Consider the following 17,315-nt stretch of genomic DNA (forward strand, 5'->3'; position numbering starts at 1 on the left):
TGTGAAATACTCCATCCTCTGTAGTGCATCCTAGAAGCATGACAATTTATCAGGCCATCTTAACATGTGGGAATTAGCAAACTCCTGCTAATTGCTAATCAGTAATCCCTAAATGCTTTAGGCAATACTGTAATTACGAAACACTCTTACAGCATTCCACGTTGAATGACAGAGGAAGCGCAGACTTTCCGTAGATCCAGTACACCAAAAACATATAATCAAAAGTGACCAGAATATTGAAAGCCTAATACTCTTTTTAAATATCAGAAGTCACGACGAGTTAAAATCTCTTTCATATTTCAAAGACATCAATAAAATCAAATCAAAGCTCCACAGCACACGGAACCCCTCCAAGCTGCACGGATGCACTACGGCATTTTGTTGCTGGTGCAGGGGAGGGAAGGAGAGAAAACGCAGGAGAACACGAAGCAGCAAAAGCTCTTTCTGCCCTGGTTGTAGTGTCAGACGAAAAAGCCAGCAACTGCAGAGTATTTGCACGGCAATTTAAAAAAAGGCAAAAGACACTAAAAATCTAAACAAACAACAAAACAAAACCCCAAACATCTTACGTGCTAAGGCCACCAATAAAATGATATTTTACAGTTCACTTTTTAGAAATTAACGCTTCCTGTAGATATTTAAACAAAACTAATTTAAACGAAGTATACTTAACATCAGCACCTTTGCAGAGTAAGAGATTCCCAGTACCACAATCCCTTTACCTTCCCAGAAACTTTCTATTGCATTTAAATAGCATCAAGGGGCAGAGAGCAAGCATTTTTTTTCCTGGGGCTAAATTCAAAGAAGGCTTTTAGAGGACACTTTGTCCCATGATTAACTTCTCTTACATACATACTTGTCACTTCTTGTAAGAAATCCAGACAGGGTCGGCTACTTCCAGAAATACTTATTGAAACAGCCAGTGGGGTCTGTCCTTCATAGTTCCTTGTGTTAGTGTCCGCTCCGTAATTATACAACATTTGTGCACAAAGCACATCATCTCTAAGAGCAGACAAGTGTAAGGGTGTCTGTCCGTCTTCCAAGCGACCCAAGTTTGTATCCGCCCCTCTCTGAAGGAACATTCGGCAGTAAGAGTGATTGCTTTTGATCACAGCGTATCGTAACAGGAAACCATTTTGAATGTCGATGTTGGCATTGTGATCCAGCAGGATTTTCACACAGCTTGACCTCTCTCGGATAATGGCCAGCTGAAGCGGTGTAGTACCTTTATCACTGAGCGGATCAACCTCAGCCTTGAACTCCAACAGGAGCCTGACAAATGAGTCTCTGCCATAGTGGGCTGCTACATGGAGGGGAGTCCAACCATCGTTGCTTTTTGCATTAATAATGTCACTTCTATATTCAGATTCCAACATCAAGCGTGCAATCCTCGCTCGGCCATGCATGGCTGCATAATGCAGAGCAGTGAAGCCTCCAATTAAGTCCTTAACTGTGGGATCAGCTGAAGTTAAAATAAAATTAAAAAATAATTAGAAGGCATTACAGTAATGCAGAGCTGCGGAAAAAAAAAAAAAAAATCAAATGGTTGAATGTTAGTCTTTTCAGGCATAGCACGACAGGATTTTTTGTACTTCAAACTAATTCTTGCTTTCATGAACATTCTATTTGTAAGGAAAAGTTAAATTGTATTTAAGAAAAAGTTACACCAAAAAAAAAAAAAAAAAAAAAAGACTTTCTTTCATATACATATGTTTCCATTTGACAAATATTTTTCCACATCTTCCTAGCACTCTTGGGCTAATTACTCAAATCTCTCTGTCCATCCAGTTTTCCTCCAGCTCTATGATATTACATTTCTTTCTCAATGTTCAAGTTTTTATGTTCCCTTGTGTTGCTTCTTGGGCTTAAAAAGAAGCATGTGTAGAAACATCTGCTGTCCCAAATTGCGGATGTTTTGTGGTCTGGCAGCATTGTATTGTTTTTAGGGTGTAATACTGCTTTAGGTAAAATGTTTCTCTGTGGTCTGCAGGATTTCCAAAGCATGTAGGATATATGTTATTTTAGATTATCTTGATAAAGTTTGTTTTTATAGATGATGAATCTGTTCTGAATTTATAGTTTTTAAAAAAATTTAAGATTTTACAAGAATGTAAGCATCCACTTATAGAAAAAGTTAGGAAAAATGTTAGTGTGGAGTACAAACGATCACACAGATTGTATATTTTCCCCCCAGCACAGAACAGAAACTCGGTCTGATTTATGAATTTAAAAATTAAAATAAACAAACTAAATTTACTTAATTTCCTCAATACACCCAAGACTTCTAAAGTAAGTGACTATTTCCATGTACCAAATTAATTACCAAAGGAAAGACACCTGCCTCGTTACCATTTCTCAGCTAGAGAACAAGCCAGGCTGCGAAGTCTCTCCTTCCGCCATCCGTAGATGTCGCCTGTTGGACGCTAAAAGGTGCAAACTACAGTCTGGAAGTTTGAGGCACTTTCCTAACCTAAGTCTCCCAGCTGGTAAAGAGAGATACTACCTGCACAGGACGCCAGCCTGAAGTGGACATGTTTTCAATATGGACCTGCTGTGACCATACCCAGACAACTGAGACAGACATCATACCAAAATAAAAGGACTGCCAAGAAAGAGTACAGAATACACCTACAAAGGCGATCCAGCAAATTTAAGGATTTTTTTTTTAAATTTAAAGTGAAGACTAAGGGGAGGAAAAACAAACATTAAAAATCCAACACAAACTAACGCAGCCTGACTGCACAGAGAAACAAAATGTGAGAACTGTCTCCAGTGTACAGAATAGGAACCTAGAAATAACGAGAAAAAGATTAAGGAAAGTTTAGTCACTTAGTAGTAACAGCTTTCCTAGTCTTCTGTGAAAAGCAGAAGTTTCAGCACCCTGTAAAGTGACACTAACCTGAGTTAAAGTCATTGCTGAAAGTCACAGGCTGGTAGGAAAATGCACTCAGTGACTGAATAGGTGGTTCCTAACTTGCACTACGATGATGTCCAAAATATAGCAAAGGATCAGTACAACTCACAAAGTCATTAAAGACAAAGATAATATTTCAAAGTGATGTTTGCTGCTGCCAGGGTCTCTTTCTTCACACTGCTCAGACTGTTCTGAATTATCTCCTGACGGGTGATAAACAAAATGAGTAGCACAAGCATGAGAATTAAGATGCAGAGGGATGCTATATTCTGAGAGGCAGAATTAGGGAGAAAGACGGACATAAAGCAAAAGAGACAGCAGCAGCCAGGGCCATTTGCCACCAAAAAAATAAGCTTTTTAGAAAAAGAAACAACCTTTCATGTTGTGTCTTCTCTCTTCCACGCTGCACAGGGTACGCAAGTCAGTCATTTCTAGCCCCAGCTGCGGTGCAGGATACTGCCGCTAGCCTGTTTGGTCTATGCTATTTCCAAATTCAATCAGATTTGCCCCAACTTTTGTGCGTGCATGTATATGCATTTTTATACAAATTGTTGTCATTCAAACCAAACAATTTACTTGCAAAATAAGGATGTCCTTTACCTATAGTTTTAAGTACCTTTCCGTGCCTTCCCTACTCCCAAAATTTCATTGCTTTTGACCACTAAAGTGAACCAAAAAACCCACTTAAGTCATGTAAGAGATGTGTCTCAACAGGAATAGGAAAAAAAGCCTCTCAGTTGGGTAAGGAAGCAATACAAACAACTAACCTTCCAAAAGTAAACCTGGTAGCAAACCTCATGATAAAAATATTGTAATTCCTGTTAAGATTATGGGCTTCTTGTGAGCTAATAGTACCAGTCTCCTCTTTGATTAGGGAAACAATTTTAACAAGACCAGAACAGTGTCTTGCTATTCAGTCAATGTTTTGCCGCCATCTCCTGGGAAACTTTTGAACTTCAGAAGGGCTTTTAGCAGAAGTTCGACCTGCATTATGCTGCATCTGATTTCCATCCGTTCAGTTCCTCTGTTATTAAAAGCAATGCTACAAAGTTGATGTTGCCTTAAGAACTCGGGTTGGTTTAGGGTTTTTTTTTGTTTGTTTGTTTGTTAAAATGCTTCAGTATTGGTATCATGCTGTAAAGTAACTCCCTCCCCCTAGAACACAAACAAGGTAAAATGAATTGGGAAAGAATTCTCTTAGCTTACCTTTCAGAATCTGCAGAAAGGTTAAAAAAAAAAAAAAAAGGTACCTGGTACAAGTATATTTAACTAGGAAGGGATGAAGCCAGCACTTTATCTTGCCTCCATCCTGACTGTCAAACAATTACAGTTATTTCTTTTCAAGCTTCCCATTAATTTGGGGAGAGCAGAATCTAGAAATACGAACGGCTGCATATGGTCACTTCTAATGTTCATAAGTACAAGGCATAATACAGTGATGTAAATCTTGGACCATCTTGTCAAGGGTACCAAATTATTGTAATTAATTTCACTTGAGACTGAAAATCTGCCACACAATGACATTCAGATTATTTTATTTCATGTTGTGAAGTCATTTGAACCCTACCGTTGCTGAGACTTTTCTAACACTGTAATCTAGAGGATAGATAGATTACTAAACAAGAGTCTAATATTTTAGAGTTTCAATTTACAATTCAGTGGAATAGTTTCCCTTCTCTCATGACACCTTCAGTAGATAACTCTAACGCACTCTGATTTGGGAAGCCAAGAAAGCAATGCTTCTGGCTTCATAAAGTAATTCTATTATTTCAAGCTTGCTTCTCCCAACTTTATTCTGACCGCAAAGTTTAGACACATGGCTACATATAGCGCCTGTTTTTAATTTTCTACGGCAACATTGATACAAAAGACCTCCAGGAAAGCATTACTGTTCAGAGACAGAAACACTTTATGAGCTCGTTTAGGGGGATGAGCATTTGGCACTCTCTGGTTTCTCCGGGATTCTGCCTGACCTTACTAAAAACTTAGATACCTTGCAGCCAAGACTAAAAATAAATACATACATCTGTTTGGCTGCTTTCTTCTATTACTCTTCAATTTCTAGGAGCTTTAGCGAATAATTTCTTCACTTTAATACGAGTAACCAGAAACTGTCCTGCTCAGTTAGTATGGAGAAGATATTGCCAAGGGACAGCTAACAACTAGGTCCTTTCAAGACTTCAGCTGATTGTGACGTTAACAGTAGTGGCTAGGGATTAATATAACACAGTTCTTGTCCAGTATTGGATTGTCTGTCATTGCGAAAATAAAAAAAAAGCGCACTAAAGGAGGAAAAAGGTTTGTTACGCAAAAAACCATGACTACTAAAAACTACACTCCGTATTTTTGTGTTGCTTTCCTGTTGAGCTTCGTGACTCTAGATCATTTCTATGGATGGAAGGAGTTGGCTTCATGGAATCTTCACGTTATTAAAGTGGGACAAATACACTAAGAAAGTAAAATTCACTATTTTTCATGAAGACTAAATTTCTCCATGGTTCTGATCAACTTTCTGCATTTCATCACTTGCTAAAGAATATTTATTATCTGACCTATTACCTCTGTATCTAGCTGGCATTTCTGCTGGCTTCATCCTGTAGTCTAGACTGATTTTTAATGCATTTTCCCCATCTATCTGTGTCTCCTTGCTCAGCAAATAATAAAAAACTCTCTCTTGTTCCACCACCTCCACTCAAAATCAGCCAATCTACAGACATTACCCTGACCCCTGGCTCTTTTTGCTGGTGAGCAATGATGGAAGAGAAGAAAAAAAAGTGCAAAAGCAACAGGTGACCAGGTCATACCTCCCACAAGAAGTTACCTTTTCTTTCCAGGTCAGTGACCAGATTCCTTCTCAGCCTTTATTAGCCAAACTCCAGCTCCATCCCACTATCGTCCAAGGCTGTCAGTGGTCTTCCAGCATCTCAGATCCGAGGCACAGCACTCTACCCTCACCAACAGCCCAGCATGGTTTTCTAATTCCTGTACTATGAAAATATTTTCAGCTCTGCTAAGCTTCATCATCCCTTTAGACAGCCACAACTATCACCAGTTGTCCCTTCCTTCCCACTAACATCTCAGTTCCTTCTATCCTCCAGAACTCCATCCACTCCTTCTCACCATCTTCTTCACTATTACTACACATAGTCAGTTCCATACTCTGTTTACCATAAGATTCACACCAGAAAATTACTTTTTCCTTTACCCCAATATCATCTTGGTACACAGGGATTAAGCTCCAACATCAAAATAATCCACTTCTTGAGAAGGAGGAAGGTGGAGACTGTGTGAAGAAAGGTAGACACAAACCTCTCACTAACAAGGCAGGCATGATTAACTCAGCTTTCAGGAGTCAGCTCATTCACTGCTTAATAGCTCATTTGTGACATTATTATGTTTTAAATACTTATTATCTTTTATGCCTCTGTTTTGAGGGGAAACAAGGCAAGGCGCAAAACAGGGCCGATTTTCTGAAGCGAGGCTCAGCTACAGGAAAGCTGCCGTAGATGACTAACCCTCACGCTATTTGTTACTCAACTTTCTGGTCCTGGTGATTAAATGCTATACTGCTTCCAGAACAAGGATGTTTCCTTACAAGCAGTTTTCACAAGGCATCAGATTCAACTGGCACTTCACAGAGGAAAGAGCAACAACAAAAATAAAAACAAAACACTGCATCAGCAGCTATTTAATATCAAAGCCTATAAAATGAAAATACATAGAAATACGTAAGGATATGGTTTTTTCAGATAATTTTTAAATTTACAGAGTTAAAACCAACATATTTCAAGACTTACAGCCTAAAAATTTTGAATTCTCAAACTGAAGGCTTGAGATTATCCATATATATTACACTTAAAAAGTAGAACTTAAAGTTATTTATTACTGCAACTTAGTAGCTTTTTTCCCCAGTTCCAGTAAGGACATAAGGGTTTGCCTATATTATATGGTTACAGTCTGTAGTAGGTTAATCAGAGTCCAGTTGTTCAGGCTGTATTTCACTACTGCTTGTCAGGAACAGAGCACTAATTGTGCAAACACCACAGCCTATTAAGTGCCATTTCGTTTTAAGGGTGATCCATACATCTGACAAATACTGTGATGCACATAAGGGGCCCATATGGCCTCAAACATAAAGCATCAAGAAAATAATTTCAGTTTCCTCGGGACTCAAACCACCTTAGTTCTTAATTCATCTGATAAGGACAGTGCTAGAATAGAGGATGCTGTTCTTTAAGAGCACTAACCAGAATGTGGAGAACATCTACTGATTTTTATTTTTTCCATCCCCGGAATCACATTAAAAGATTAAGACTATCCATTTCCAAAACTTTAGGAGGCCTTGAAAGAAGATACAGCAAAAAGAAATTCTGACTGTAACATTTGAAGGGTAATAACCATCACCCAAGCAAGTATATCTATCACTTAAACCAACGAAACTCAGTTGGTTCTTGAAATAAACCAGATGGATGCAGCAGAGGTGTAAACTCTGCTGGACTAGCTGACGCTAAAGTCCTTGCACACAGAGTACCATTTTCATAACGTTTAGCAGACTGTGTTAAAGCCTACAAGAAAATTTAGTCTTCAACGTGACTTGTTAACTTGCTTGTGAATTACGAAGCAAACTTCCCTAGGATTTCAAACCAAGGGCCTGCCTTCCTCTCATAATACTCCCTAACAGAAAAGAAAAGCCTACAGTGAGCGCTGTGAGTGCATTCAATTTATAATGAGCCCTTCTGCCCTATTTTCATAATGCTTATTCATTCTTTTAACAATTCCTAGGCAAGTCTGAAAAAAAAAAAAGTAGTAAGGTATTAAGATATAAAGCTAATCTATTACCTCATTCACAGAGTATGCATCAGAAGGAGAGGGAGATGAAGGAGTACTTCAAAGAAAGAAAGAAAAAAAAAAATCAGAAGTAGTCTGATACCTAACTGGTGCTGGAAAGCCCTACAACGGAAATTGGGATAGGAAGCTGGGAGATGGGCGTCAAGATTTTCCCTCTAGGCAACTCACCTCCATGTTCAAGAAAAACACGGACGCATCTCTCTTTCCCTCTTGCTGCAGAGAAATGAAGCAAGGTCCAGCCATTGGCATCTCGACCATTAGGAGAATATCCTTGCTCCAGCATCTTGCGCACGGTGTGAACATCGCCAGCAGCAACTGCAGCCTGAATCTGCAACTCTTCCTGTAGCTCAGGGTTTCTCCGACAGTGATGGTGTAACATCCTAGCTGAATCTGGCTTTTACAGAAGTGTCATGAGGTCACACTAGTCACCTTGAATCAATAAAAAGCATGAATAAATTAGGATTGGGACCAGGAAACATATCTAGAAAAAAAAAGTCAGTACTAATGAAAAGCAATGCTAAGATTTACTCTATATGCCAAGTCATCTTATACATAGCATAAAAAACTAAGAATCTCACTGCTGTGAGCAAAATCATTGTATGTGCTTCACATCATGGAATTACAAAAGAAAAGGACACTTATACATTATAAATTCCAAACATTTCCTTCAGAAATAACAGCAAACAACAGTCCAGAATTAAAGCAGATAAGCAATAGGCAAAATATCTCCAGAACCCAACATTCATTCAAAAACCACAACATGGTTAATAACACAAATTCCAAAGAAACTACTTAAATAGATGATCTAAACTGCTGCACGAAACAGCACTGCAGTGCTACAGCAATTGAACTATGATATATTTTTTTTCTAGAAATGTATCACTTCTCAGCTTCAGTGGAAATATTTTCATCTTACTAATATAAGCTTTTCCCGTGACCTACTGCACATGAATATTAGTAACACTAATGTTCAGACTGAAAACTTAAATTTTCTTTTTGTCCCTTCCTCCTTTTTTTTTTTTTTTTTTTTTTTTCCAAGAGTTAGAGTCTACTGTCTGTATTCTGGCTTGTGGACTTCTTTATTAGTACATAAAGATATACTCCAAAAATCAAACACAAAGATGATAACATATGATACCTTAAAACATGTAAGCGCAGTTAACGTAGCCCTGTCAGACACCACGACAACATACACCAGACCAGTTCCATTTATAATTACCTTGACACAGCATATGAGAGAGCTGGGCCAAAAGGCTATCAGAATAGCCACTGTGAAAGAGCCCAGCTACAAGCACGCACTGGGAAAGAAAGTACTATACTCCATGCTCTGTTTGAAAAGTACTCAGCTGTAGCTCAACTTGCTACCCAGCTGGGGATAAGAAAAAAAATACAGGTATTCAGGGATTCTTCCACAGTACATGAAGTCTGTTAAGTGTTTACGTTTTCATGTACATTGTGTATCATATCCCATTAACAGGTACGCCTAGAATGGAAAGGCATATCAGAAGAAAGATAATAAAAGCAGGCTATTAGAAAGGTAATGCTGAGGCTGAGCAACAGGAGTCACAGAAAATATTTAAAACCTGTTGCAGTGGATATCACTAAGAAGATTTAAAAAAAGATTTTTTTTTAAAGTATTTAGATTCCTGTGAAGTTAATCAAGATTAAAGTATAAGGAAAAGTTCCAAAAACTATAATGAACTTTAAGCAAAACTTAAAATTCACAGCAACATGGTTTTATTATGATGTCAACCCACATCACCACCTAAACCTTCTTTTACGTGAATATCATATGGATTTCCAGATCCTCAGGATTCATAGGGCATTCAAAAGACACCGTGATCAGCTCCCCAAACCCCACCGGGCACCTGTTTTGCTGTGATCAGATACACATGCAGATAAGAGAAAAGTGAAAACCTCACCCATTGCCATCCTTCCAGAGACAGGCATAGCTATCTACTCACTCTTTGAGAACCTAGTTGTGCCCATTGCAGAGAAGTTACTTATCTGCTTCTTGGAGAGATACAAACTCATAATTAACAGGTAGCTACAACGACCCTACTTACACTGCAAATACGGAACTTACATACAGCAAATGCCTGTCTTTGACATTTATAAATGCTTCAACTTACCATCTATGGCAACAATCACTATTTCAGCACAGGGTTATGAAAGGTGACTTTTTAGCTCAATAGGTCATACATGGCTTAGGTACTGCCTTTGTTTTGTTTTATAGTATGAATTCCGTTGTCTGACACTGGAAGAAAAGGGGATTTACAAACCAGCAACTGCTAACTCAATAGCTCAGCTTTTGCAGCATATTCCAAAAATCAAACTGTTAATCTGATGACAATGGAAGTATTTCTATTGACTCTAATAAGCTTTTGCTAAGCTCTTTTCTAAACTCCAATTAGCACTTCGGAACACGCTCACCTATAAGACAGTGAGCTCACATTCCAGATCACACCACTAATAGTGCTGTTAATGAAATTCCAACTACACAAACAGTATCTTTCTTTGGATTTACAGGTGAAAACTGATAGTAGAACCTGACTAATAATGAGTCGGGGAAGATCCTAAACAAAAGCAAAAACCAAACCAAAACAAAAACCCCACCCACAGTGTGCCCCTTTAGCCCTACTTTCTGAATGTGTACAAAAACAAGATCTGAAAACTTTTCTCTCAAACTGAGAATATCTGATTGAAAATCAATATAAACAAACTTTCTACTGCCATTTTTACAGTCTCTTCTTGCAAAGGACGAATATTTGCAAGATCTCACGTGATCCTGAAAATTAAGGTCAAATGAGTTGCTCAAAATGCTACAGAAAGAGATAGGATGACTAAACAGATAAAGAGAAATGGGATTTCTCATTTAAGGGGACAGCAGTATCCCCCCCACAAATATCGATGAAGACAGTTGGTTAAGAAAAAGCAAAGCTCTGGATATCACACTTCTCAGCTGGTGGGTATATTTGTAATGCAGCATTATAAAAAGTTGGCACTGGCCCCATATGTTGCATGTGACTAACAGAGCTTATTCAAATGAGCTAGTACTAAAGTACATAAGCACTAAAACATACAAAGCAGAAGACAGTCAGGCATAAGCAGCTATTTTATCACTTGTGCAGTTTCTGTAAATATCTGCTTTTCTATCTCACCCCTATGGCAAGCAATGAAATTCAAATTACAAGAATACTTAACTGTAACATTAAAGGTTTCAGGATAGTTCTAGGTACATACCAGCTTTGAAAACATTTTCACTTCTGCTCCGCAGATAATTTAAAATTCCTGTCTGCAAATTCCCATTTACACCATCAATCTTTGGAGAAGGAAAGGAAGACTACTGGAAGTTATTAGCCATTTGGCACTCAATATCTAATGTTTTGCAACTGTAATCAATCTCATTCAGAACACAGTATGCATTTGTATTGCTACATATTGGCTTTCTCCATGCAGGCAAAAAAAAAAAAAAAAAAAAGAAATTAAGTAGGGGGGGGAAGTATCTATACATTCTTGGTTATAATGATTGTATAGTGCCATGAAAATGGAGGACAACAACTACTTAATTGATTTTGCAAGTACAATGGGATAAATTCAATGTGTTCCTGAATTACCTTACAAGAGGTTGTCACTCTTTGATGGATGTCCCACTCTTCATTCTCTTCATTATTCATAATCTTGCGTGCCCATGTGTGTCAAAACCTGCCACCCCTTAAAAAAATAATATTTCTTATTAGTTGCAAAGAGTAAAAGTGAGAGGTCTACTTACTTTTACTTTGTACCTGTGCTAGAATGCTACATTTCAATGCCGTTATAACTTTTCTGAAGCGTGTTTTATTATCAGACAGTTCTCCACAGTTTGAGGTGGGGAGAGTTTGCTTCTCCCAAACGAGGAAAAGGCTACAGAGAATATTTTATGAAAGAGAAGAGAAACGAGAGATGTGCTTTCTCTCTGGAGTAAACCTTGAAGAAATGGTCTAAACTCTTCTCTAAGAATTACATATATCCGCTCCTGCCACGGAACAAGAATGGACGCAAAGGTTACAGTAGGTATTTCTGCCTGACTGCTCAACATCTCCCTGTGGGAACCAGATGCAAGGACTCAGGATCCATTTAGTTCCTCACAACACATTTTTGTGGGGGTTTTTTATTGTTTGGTTTTTTTTGTTACTTTTTTTGTTTGTTTTTAAATCTCCATCCCATCTATGCTTCCCTATCTAAAGAATAAAACCTGACAACACAGAGCACTGACTTCTTTGTCCTTCAACTGGACTTCTACCACCACCAGATAGTTGTCGCTCCCTCACAAGGCAGATCAGGCTAACACGCGTTGTGTTTCACATACAGGTAAAGACACATTCACAATACGTGCAATACCACCACCTCAAAAATGTTTACTATTTTCTTCATAAATAAAAACTATCCTTTTAGTATCAAGGTTTACTGAATGCCAGTTACAATTCCTACCCAGTTTCCTTCTTCAGACTAGCCCTCCTTACCCTCCCTCCTCGTCATCTGCAGCTAACAGGATCAGCCCCAACATTTGACTATTTCTCACAGCGCTCTGGAGAGCTCATACTCATCAGTGTTATTTCATTAATTCTTTGTACACCTCTGTCTGACCGTTCGTTTACTTTGACTGCACGCTTCCCCCGACAGGACCCCTTATCATGTGTGAGCAGTGCAATAATATAATAAATAATACAAGCATTAATTACTTCATTGTATAGCAGATCACACAAACCCAACTGTGACTTGTTTTTTTTCTGCAAATGAGTTGCACCAGAACAATTATATGAACTGTGCAGCTTTTAGCTTCAGTTAAAATTTCTGTCACCTTAATGTAACAGAAAATCTTTCTTTCCCAATGACAGCTCAGAAAAGGAGGATGAAAAAAAGCTCTCTTCATCCCTCTTATGCACATTTTCCAAAAGCTTTGCTTCCCAAGATAAAACATACAAGGTCTGCAGATACACTCGCAGCCCTGCACAAAACTGCACTGCCATGACCCAATTTGATCACATTTCTAGCCTTGTTTTTTTTGCATAGATGATCAGTCGTTAGCTCACCTTTTTTTTTTTATTTTTTGCATGATTTTCACTTTAAAACCCACACATTTTTTATTAGCTGATGCAAATTAGAATTGCACTGACTTCACAGACTACAGACAAGGTAACAGATTGCTCCACTAAAAAAGTAACAAGCTTTTTTCCCCCCAAAGGAAAATTAGCTGCATATGGCAAGAGTAGGATCTGCAACTTTAATAAAAAAGTCACATTTAGTGAAAGTAAAGCTCACTTACTCAATGACTTAACAAAGTTTGCTTAAAATACTAATAACTGTAGCAGAAGTAGCACACACACACACAAAAGACAAACATCTTCATTATCTATTGATAATGCCTCATGTTGTCAAAGAGATCTTAGACTCTTCTACATCAATGTGTCACTTCATTAAAGTCATTGCAAACATCATGCGGAAAATTAATTCCAACATATGCATACACTTACTTTAAAGAAAGTTCAAGGTTGGTACTAAAAGCAAGACCTTGTAATACAGTATTTTGTTCATTCAGATGGCCCAACAGACAGACCTGATTCCTAAGCCCTAAGATTACATGCCCAAGAGCAGAATAAGGACCATAACTTACCGATGTTCGCCTAACTCTACACAACAAGGAAAGTGTACCATCACACATTTAATATCTAGCATAGACCTAATCAGTATAGATCCTAGTTGTCTCTGAAGTATTCTAAGACACTCAAATCAAATAATTAAAAAAAAAGAAAAAAAGAAAGCCCTGTGGAATAAGGATAATCACATTAGCATTCATTATTCTCACAACTCATTTCTCCCACCCATTGCAAAACTCAAACAAGCTAAATGTGTTCTCACTCAAATGGCATTTTAAAAATGGCCAGTGTGTGTTCGACAAAAAATAAACGCGACTATCGTCTTCATATGTCACTCAGCTTCCTATTTCAGGAGCTCTGCAGACAAGACAGTAAGGCAAACAATCATGTTCTTATTTGTATTCTCATATCACAATCGTAAAGTTTGCAAATAACATGTGAAATATGAAAATTTCACAGAGCCTTATAATCCTAAATATATTTTCTGCTAGATGTTCTACGCAACATCCCAGACAGGCATCAAGCAAGCTATCCAAGTGGTTGAGATGAAAATCACCAAGCAACACATGCGAATTGCTGGGTCTGAAAGCAATGAGTTAACAGGGCATGAATCCAAAACATCACAGAGGAACTGCTACTTCAAAGGAAACAAGCCTTCACTCTTGGTAAGCGGTCATTATAAGTTACACATTTCTCATCAGAACTTCTGTAATACCTTCTTGTAGCTTGGACATACTAAATTTAAAATAACTAAAGGAGTTAATCTCAAAGTCCTCCATCAACTTCAGGTGTTTACAGCGCTGTATGATGCTGACCGGTGGTGTTATACACTAACAAGCAGCTGTGGTGCTGTTACATTCTGCAGGTGGCTGAAAATGAAGTACAGAGGTATTATTTTACCAACTATTATCCACTTCACACAGAGATTGTGAGGTCTGACTTTTGGGCTTGACGGAGAATTAGTGAAAGCACCCAGCTCAAGTAATTTCAGGTCGGCAACGTGGAAAGCAAAAGAGGAGACCTCACCTTCAGAAAGCACTGGTAACGCATCAGTTATTAACCATCCTGAAAATTCCCACCCATATCCTGCAAAATCCTTCCAAGTCAAGGACCTCAACGCTAGCGCTAAAGCAAGGCCTTCGGGATCTTTTTCAGTAGAGAGTTCTGCATGAGGTTCACACAGCCACAACTCTCCTCCTTCAAGACGCGCGCTGACAAACTGCAGGGAGCTTGTGCTCTGCAGCACGCTTGGAGATCCTCTTGTACCAAGCATAAAACACAATCTCTCTTCTAACATACAGCGGTGCTGTTCCTAAGCTGTAAACAGTAAAAGTCAGACGAAAGCTTATCCTTAAAAGTAATAATTTGTAGGAAGTGTTAACATGTAAGATTTTAATTAAAGTAACATTATAATGTATTTTAACCTGACTTGCTATCATTAAAGAATTCAAACACCCATATTTCATGGGATGACAGAAGCAAAAAACAATGGCTAGTTCAAACCACATTAAAGCGGTTACTTCAGCCCTAATACTCGTAGCACTGCCGATGAACAAAATGAGTGCCGCTTATAGAGTTCATTTCATTCAACAATCTCTGGAAGACTTGTATTTGCTCTGTATTTCTTTCCAATATAGCCTAAAAGAATCCAAGAGGACAAAATCTGTTGGATGACTTCAGCGGATAAAGCAAGTTTTTCAGTGCGATAGCATCGTTCTGTAAGCCAATGCTGGAACAACGGAGAACAGCCTCTCAGACAGCACATTTCTTTTAAGGGTTTAGAATTCACAATAAGGCAAAACAAAAGCAAAATGAATATACAGCCTGCAGATTACAAAACAATAAAAAAAAGATGTGCATCTTTATCTAAAGGGGTAGCTATACTTGCAATATGCTGCATTTCTTCTAGAGATGAAGAGCAGGACTTCAACATATAATTAATCTCTGTTCCTTGTTTTGACCACATGCAAATCTTTGCCAGAAGCTAATTCCCTGATTCCCGTGAACTCAATTCCAGTCTCTGCATCTGAATCAAACTTTGCTGCACTGGCATTCCACATTAGGAAGGAGCTTCACAAATCAAATGAAAACTTACATTTCCTTCCGTGAATAAATCCCAAAGATCTTATGACTTATTGGCACCAAGAGGAGATGCGCTGGATGGGTTGTAAAGAGGGGGTCAGAATAAACCAACTTTGGATGAAACAGGTGTCCCATAGTTGCACTGGTAAGTTTGTACTAATGCACATCTGCCTTATCTATCAGCATAAAAATCCCTCCTGCAATCACACTGGGCACGTCCACATGTTTACTATTCCTCCTGGTTTTGCAGTATGCTATGGAAGTAACATGGAATATTTCTCCCCTGTACTTTCAAAATCCACCTCAGAATCTGTTGCACCTGTGTTTCAGGTGTTTTAATGTGCAGCAGCTACTTTTTCTGATATGCCTAAGACACCCATATGAGAAAAACGATCCAACCTTGACCAAGATTGTTGGCAACAGGTACTGTCCCTTCCCCTGCAACTAATGCTGGAAAAATAATTTATTGCTGACAAGGAAAAACATTCCGGTGCAGTCAGTTACATCTCTGAAAACACGACAAGGAGCAGAGGGACCTATATAGGGGATATATTTGCCAAAATAACACAAACTCATCTACACTTGAAACAGATTAGAATGGATTCAAGATAGACTTTGCATTAAAAGAATGCGCAGAAACTCCATTATTTGGAGCACACTAACAGTAGGATGCAGAAAAAGGCTGACTGACATCATTCACCCCCCCACTCTCTCTCCTTCTAGAACTCATCTCTTCATCCTACCACGTAAAACAAGCAATTCTCCCTAAAAACCGCTCTCCCTCTGAAACCAAACCTTCCTCCTACCAGCAGGATTCAGTTTTTGATGACTCCTTTCAATTTTTCCCTTAAGCACCTAACAGCATTATCGCCTCCTGTGATCTCAACCCAAAAAGTAAGTACTTGTAAACAAACACCACCCAATTAAACAAATTCAATTTTCGCAGCTCTGTTACAATACAAAAAGTCCTATTCAGGCAAAAGTTAGGTAAGACTAAACCAACATCATGCAATTACCATGACCTACTCCAATAAAGATTTTAGAATCAGAGCAGAAACAAATCCAGTGTCGCACCCATAAATCTGTGAAAAGGCTTTAAGAAAAGACCTTTTTAACTACCGAGACTGAAGTAATTTTAAATGACATTCCTGAGATGAGACAAAAAACCATTAAGTAGCAATTCATAATCAAAATAATGTTTGCAGATTAAATTTAGAAAATTACAAAGCGTTACAAGAAAACGAACTGTACTTCAAAAGGGCTTCAGAGCTTTCAAATTTCTAAAGCTCAATAGCAAGCAGATTTTAAGAGAACAAAGAAATCTGATGCTACCTACTCAAATCCATCAAAAACGTAACAAGAGGCCCCAATCTCAGCCAAACCATGTGTCAAGGATGATTCTGACAGTCTACAGGAATTATCACCTTTCTGGAGGTTTTTTGAGTGCTGTTTTCTCTCGTCTGTCTTATTTTGCTCTTTGGAGTCACAATTTTAAATTCTCCTTTAAGGCAGCTTAAACCTAAAAAAGAAAAGTAGGAGCTGAGCCGCACAACGACATGGAAGGGAGAAATGGAGAACAAAAATGGTTAACATCGAAGCAATAGCAGGTCGAAATAGGAAGAGCCTTCAAAAATTAGGAAGGAAAGGGTGATTTAACTAAATCAGGATCTTGGCTCAAAAAGAAGGGCACTCTCTTGGGACGGAGTCAGAGAGACAGTAGCAGCGGGACCGCTACCTTGTCAAGCCAGCTCCTCCAGAGAATGGAAGTAAAACATAAGTACTGAAGAATGGGACAGGAAGTAACCCAGAAAGCAGAGCTGCTGGGAAATCAAAAT

General features: G+C 38.4%; 1 protein-coding gene across 7 annotated transcripts in view; it reads right to left on the minus strand.

Moving 5' to 3' along the window:
* The window catches only part of ASB7 (ankyrin repeat and SOCS box containing 7), a 30,203-nt gene extending 13,202 nt beyond the window's left edge, over window positions 1-17,001 (minus strand). For 3 of the 7 annotated variants that reach the window (XR_015259906.1, XR_015259905.1, XM_086757363.1), the window contains exons 1-4: window positions 16,905-17,001; window positions 11,380-11,476; window positions 7,931-8,191; window positions 857-1,462 (exon numbers count right to left, since the gene is read on the minus strand). Coding sequence is in view for 5 of the 7 variants with exons in the window: in XM_086757363.1 (XP_086613489.1) it covers window positions 857-1,462; window positions 7,931-8,141 (817 nt within the window). In the remaining 2 variants the exon portion in view is untranslated. Of the gene's footprint in view, window positions 1-856; window positions 1,463-7,930; window positions 8,192-11,379; window positions 11,477-14,424; window positions 14,597-16,812 lie in introns of those variants that run through there. The other 4 variants (XM_086757365.1, XM_086757364.1, XM_086757367.1 and 1 more) reach the window with 4 other exon arrangements.
* Between the last annotated feature and the right edge of the window lie 314 nt (window positions 17,002-17,315).

This window comes from Chlamydotis macqueenii, chromosome 12, assembly GCF_036417535.1.
Source record: "Chlamydotis macqueenii isolate bChlMac1 chromosome 12, bChlMac1.mat, whole genome shotgun sequence".
Lineage (NCBI taxonomy): Eukaryota > Metazoa > Chordata > Aves > Otidiformes > Otididae > Chlamydotis > Chlamydotis macqueenii.